Source organism: Varanus komodoensis, unplaced genomic scaffold, assembly GCF_004798865.1.
Source record: "Varanus komodoensis strain SLA01 unplaced genomic scaffold, ASM479886v1 scaffold5, whole genome shotgun sequence".
Taxonomy (NCBI): Eukaryota; Metazoa; Chordata; class Lepidosauria; order Squamata; family Varanidae; genus Varanus; species Varanus komodoensis.
In genome coordinates, this window is record NW_025336087.1 from 3,982,973 (window position 1) to 3,988,972 (window position 6,000).

At 45.3% G+C, this 6,000-nt stretch overlaps 1 protein-coding gene across 1 annotated transcript in view; it reads right to left on the reverse strand.

The window, feature by feature from the left end:
* Positions 1-4,456, reverse strand: part of ARL15 (ADP ribosylation factor like GTPase 15) — a 197,039-nt gene extending 192,583 nt beyond the window's left edge. The window contains exon 1 of the mRNA XM_044446834.1: positions 3,955-4,456. Coding sequence (XP_044302769.1) covers positions 3,955-3,966 — 12 coding nt within the window. The 5' untranslated portion in view covers positions 3,967-4,456. The remainder of the gene's footprint in view (positions 1-3,954) is intronic.
* Positions 4,457-6,000: the final 1,544 nt, after the last annotated feature.

Below are 6,000 nucleotides of genomic sequence, written 5' to 3' on the forward strand. Positions count from 1 at the left end.
GCCCAGCACTATTTCAAGCCCTTTTTCACCCACCACAGCTTTTTTTTTTTTTTTTTTTACTTCCACAACTTTTTTTTGGTGTCAGATCGCCTCTTGCATGTTCTGCCCAAGCAGCACACTGGAGGGGCTATCACTGCTTTGCCACCATCTTTAATTTTCTTCTTTGTGACTAATACATCCAACAATAGGTTTGTCATTTTTGTTGTTTACATTTTTTCTAGGTGAGTTTCTACAAGGGCTTTCGGATAGGGAAATGTATACATGCAAATATATAAATATATATTTATGTGTGTGTCCCTGCAATCCTAACTAGCCCTGTGAAACATCCATTTTAAAAGGAAGCCTGAGTTTTTGACAGCGAGCTCTCAAAACTGTGCTCTCTTAAGAAGGGAATGGTTTGTACTTTTCTAACCTTCCTGAGCATCTGGAATCTTCAGAAAGGGTAGAAAAGATGTAGGACACTGAGAAGAGTAGGGTAGCACCAAGAAAAGCCTAAGATGATCTTATCACAATGTGGTGATCTACCGGCCAGCCCTTCTGTAAGCTTCTATCCCTCATGGCTTTGTTTTCCCTTGATAGCTTACTTTTTGACAGCTATTACAAGAAAGAGATGGGGGGGGTAGGGAGCACAGACAAGTACAAACGCCTCTTTGCAGCCTGTCTGGGTCAGTGTTCATGGTGGGCGCTTGTTGCCCTTGGACTGTAGGCACCTCCCAAGACATTGCCAAAGCTAGGCTGCCTATTTCACACACGTGGAAGCATACACTTACCCAAGACTAATTACAATTTTTAAAAAACACTACAAAAATGGTTTCTACAAATTTGGGGTGTATGTTTTAAAGAAGCAACCAGCCAGTGCCTTGTTGGCAGGGTGAACAAGATGTGCAAACCTACACAACTGAATTACAGCCTCATCTGCATATCCTTAGACTGTAAGCCTGAGAATCAGTCCCACTGAGTACAATGGGACTTCTGAGAAACGCACAGCACACTCTATTAGAGCTGTTTTCTGCAAAGGAAGATGACAGTACTTCCCACATATCACTAGCTATCTTCATAGATTATTTTCTTGTCTTGTACCTATTTAAATTTATGTAGGGATATGATAACTCAACACTTTCTGTCAAAGAAAACCATTCTTGCAGAGGTCACCTTCTGCAAAAGGTCTGGGCGTACATGTAGCCAGTATTGACTGTAAACCTTCAGACCTTTGTGAAGTAAAGCAAAGATAAACAATCATATTAAAGTTCTTAACTCTGTCTCTTGTCTTGGCTCTTGTGCACATCAAAAAACTTATCCAAATACACATTTCAAGAAGTAGAGATCTGACAGTTGAATCTCACATTTCATAAGCAGACATCAAAATTATAAGACATCATCCTGTGAGTTACAGCAGACAAAACGTTCTTGAATAAATACATCCTATATTAGAATAACAGGAGCCAAAAAAAATTAAAGAGAAACTTGCCATGTTGTCAATATGCAAACATCTTGCTTTAGGCTGCCTAAACTAGAGAGAAATGCAGCAAGGGACCAAAAAAGTAAAAAGGACAAACTGGACTAGGCTAAAAACATTTTACAAGTTTCCTATGTACCTCAACAGATCCCTGTCAATTAAACACAAGGACTAGGTTTCCATGGCACAAGGGTGGTAAATAAGCCACAAAGGCTTATTAACAAACCTCACATGTGCTATCACATGCTGGCTCATCTCCCATATTTTTCTCATCCCATGTCATGGGTTGTCATGACAGTAGAACCCAGCAAGGGTGAGTGACTGGGGTGATCACCGAACTACCCAGAACCCACAGTTTCTTGTAGAGCTGCTGGGTGATTTCTTAAACACACCAGCCACTTACCCTTTCCAGATTCAGATATCATGACAACCTGTACCTGGTGAGCATAATTATGGAAATGAGCTGACTTGCACAAGGGTGATTAACAGCATCCTATTGTGCAAACCAAAACACTCTGTGCACAACAAAACTCTTCCCCTGAGTTCTGGAGTTCAATGTTTACATTAGAGGCAGCTTTACCCGAACACAAATGCCCAGAAAATTACTTCAAAAACCTCCGGGATCCCAAGGACCTACAATAGGATTTTTCTTGGAATGTTCAAGTTCATCACTAGTGGTCTATTAACTAAGCCCTTAAAGAGATATGTAGAGCCTGGTATAACTAAGAAAACACACCTCTGCTCTCAACACAAGGGCTTGATATTCCACAGATTTTCTCTCAGCACAAGGGCTTGATATTCCACAGATTTTTTAAAAATTTATATTGAAAACTCCGACCTCACAGTTCTATTTTTAAGAGAGTCTTTTGAATGTAAAAGAGTCCATGTCACCAGTACAGCTAATAAAAGGAGAATTGCATTCAAGTCACATACAGCTGCCTTTTAAAATTTCTAACTCTTATGTAAAGCAATGCTATTGAATGTACTGGGACATTGAAAACAATGCACAAGCAGAACTGACTGCTCATGCAACAAGAACTAGCAGTTCCTGAACAGCAAACCAGCAGCTCAGCTGAGCTCACAGAAGATGTACTGTTGATCTGGCCCATTCTGGGAATTGGTGTTCTTACTCAATTCTGTGTTTAAGAACTGTTCCTTCCTGTTGCACTAGCAATCCATCTTACTAGTGTGACAGAACCTGCAGAGGCTGAGCAGCAGCATTGGATACTGCCCCTGCCTCCCAAAGCAAGCCAGAGATATGGCAAAGACTCAACTCCCAACAGGAGAATTGAGCATTCTTCTTCACAGATATTCTTGCCTGACTTATCCACACAGGCCTTCTCTGTGAGATTCAGGCAGATTTCAAGCCATGTAATCACAAACACCTAAGTTTTACAGGTGCGCTCTGCATGGATCTGAGTTACGAGGATGGCATCTCTTTGCGTGTCAAGCACCTTCTGGTTGAGACAACTTTCACACAGGGAGAGCTAGTACATCCCTACTATGCAGCATGTTGCAATGTTAACATTTTATGACCGCATGGCTTTTTATTTACTTTACTAACCAGTATGCAAGCACTGACTATTAGATGCAGCCTATGTTTTGAAAGGGAAGGGTGGGGGAAGAATAGTTTCAGAAATATTAAAAGATACCACTGCCAATTTGCTCCAGGCACAACCCTGACCATAAAAGCACAATTAAAGCACCAACATTAAGCCACATGTTTCCCCTCACCAGTGCTTTACTAAAAGAAAGTCAACCAAGTGCACACTTTAGTGCCCAGTTCTCATTCCATCTGGAAAGGAAGCTGAGATGTGTAGTTAGCTGTGCTTTCATGAATCAAAAAAATCCTTCAACCTTGACGCTAAACACCTGCGATACAATCTCTTTTCTACAAATAAGGAAAGCCCTAATTAAATGTGGCTTAATGTCACTGCTGAAAACACAGTTCCTCAAGTGCAGATGGCTACTTAAGCCTACAGATTCAGTGTGAGGCATTCAAGCGTGGCCTCTGTTTATTCGTTTAGGAGAAAAGCCAGTAACTGAGGTCAGAACTTTAGAAGTTTAATAGCCAAAATGAGTGGGACTATGGAGCACTTTAGAAAAATCACTCTGGTTTATTAGTCTCTTAATAGTACAAGGAGCACGAGAATTGCCGTTTGCTAATCAGGAGCGCTTGCAAGGCACAACTGGGAAAGTCTTTTCCCAGCTACCCTACCATGTCAACATCACAGAGAAAGATCTGGCGATTTAGGCGCATGATGTTGGAAGTATCCCTGCTAAACGCTGTAACGTCAGAACACCCAAGTTTCACAGACGCAGAAAGCGCAAGCATACAGTGATATATGCAAGAGAACTTTCAAGAGCTGCAGTCACGGAAAACCATGCTAAAACGTTAACATAAACATATCCGATTTAGGAAACAGCCCCGTAATGAATGGAGTGCGGGGGTGGGGAGGTAGAGAGGTTTGCATTCGCTTCACACGCTGAATACCTACCAGATAATCCATGAACTGGGGTATCAACTGGGATTAGGCGTTAATAGGTCACAAGAGTAGTCTGCTTTTATCAAGCAGTCTCACGCTGGGTGAACGCGTCTAGTGGAGACCGATCAGGATAGCTCAGTAGGCGAGCCCCGACGTCCCAGCTCTTGCAGGCTCTCCGGAAAGGGCAATTTCAGGCAGCCCGAACTATGCAGCCGCTGTCGCTGGCAGGAAGCTTCCCGGGGGAAGGAGCAAGGGCGGGATCTCGGTTCAGGGATCTCGCTTTTGAGCAGGGCAAGGGATGGCTCTCCGAAGCTGTCACTTCAGCGCTGCTCGCCCTGCTCCGTCTCCGCCCACCCGAACCCAGCACGTTGCCCTCTTCGCACTGCCCCAGCAAGCACCCAGACCCGGTGGCAGCGCCGCCCCTGCAGCCGGACCAGGGAGACAGCGGAGAAGCAGACCAAAGCCCAGCCAGGCACCCGTGCAAGCCCGCTGCAGCAGCACCCGATGTTTCAGGAACAGGGAGAGTTTCCCCCGGAGCGTCACTGTCAGCTGATCACACACGTGAGAAGGAGAGCAAAAGCTCTTAAAGGGACAAGCACGCTTACGCGTCGTGCCAGCCTGCTATATTCCGGATTGGGGCGACGGGACCGAATTGGAAGGTGGATGGGAGGAGACGGAAGACCTGAGCTAAGTGGGTCGGGATGAGGAGGCGGGCGGAGGTGCAAGGTCGGCGTCAAAGGGCAGGTTAGAGTGGAGAAGGTTGCAGCCAGAGCAAGCTGGTGGCTCCTATGCCAGTGGGGCTCCTCATCCATTGCAGCTTTTCTTTTCAGCTTTCTCGAATGGGTGCCATGCAAGAGCAGCAGCAACACTGGTGCAGAAATGAACTGAGGATGCGGAGAGGAGAGCACAGGCAAAAACTGGAAAGGCATATGGACCCTGTAGTTGCTTAAAACTAGAAGGCACGCCGGTCGGTGGGAGGGAGATATAGCATGCAACGGAAGTTAGCTGCACAGGGCTGACAGAAAGGAAGGCATGACCCTCCGTACGAAGAAAGCGATCGTGGGGTACCTCACAGGAGAAGAGGAGCAGCCCGGTTTTATGCACGTCTAGCTGAACAGAACGTGCAAAGATCGGGCTGTAGGTATTAGCACACTTACGAAGAAGCGAATCCCAGTGCGCTCCGTTTCCCCACTTCTGAGAAGCAACATGGTTAAAACTGAGGTTCCCGGAGGACTGGGAGAACAAACTGCAAGATTAACGTCTAATTGGCAGCCTGAGTTTTCTATCCTACCTCTGTCATCTTCCACCAGCAGTACTTCTTCAAATAAATCTTTAGAAGGCCGCATGCCGGTAGGATGGTGGCATCGATTGACCTCCCCCATCATGTGCCCCGTTATACGGAGGATGTAGCAAAACGGAGGGAAACCTTCAGCGAAAACAGCATTCAGAGCTGACTTGGGAACACAAGAGCTGCTGGAGTACCAAAAAACCGAAAGCCGCGCCTAGAATCTCCCGCCGAGTCGCTGGAGAGGTCCCAAAATAGCCCTGCCTACCAAAAACAAATACATTCTCTCTCTCACACACACACACACGCGCCCGCACACACGTATCTATCGGATCATCTGCATGCCTTTCCACCAGTGAATCTAACCTGACTTTTCTTGCAATCCCTTGACACCACAACATGTGGATTAAACAGTCACTCTGGAGTTGAGCTGAAGGGGGTCCTTGAAAGAAAATTTACCTTTCAGGCTGTGATTGTAAGCATATTTACTGGAAAACTAAACTCACTGGGAGTTAGTCCTCAATACTGTATACATATTTGAGCTCTAGCTGCCTTGTTTTCTGTGCCCTGCTGGAATTGTCAGGAAGGGAACTCATGGTATATATAGTCCATTCCAATTCACCCACTAGTTCAAGAATCAAATAGCTACTTGAGGACCTGAACAGCTCCATTATAAAAGAGTCATTCCAAAACAGCACTGGCCTAATGGACCACTGGTCTGTCTCTTGTAAAGCACTTCATGTTGCTAATATGATGAGCGTTCAAACACCATG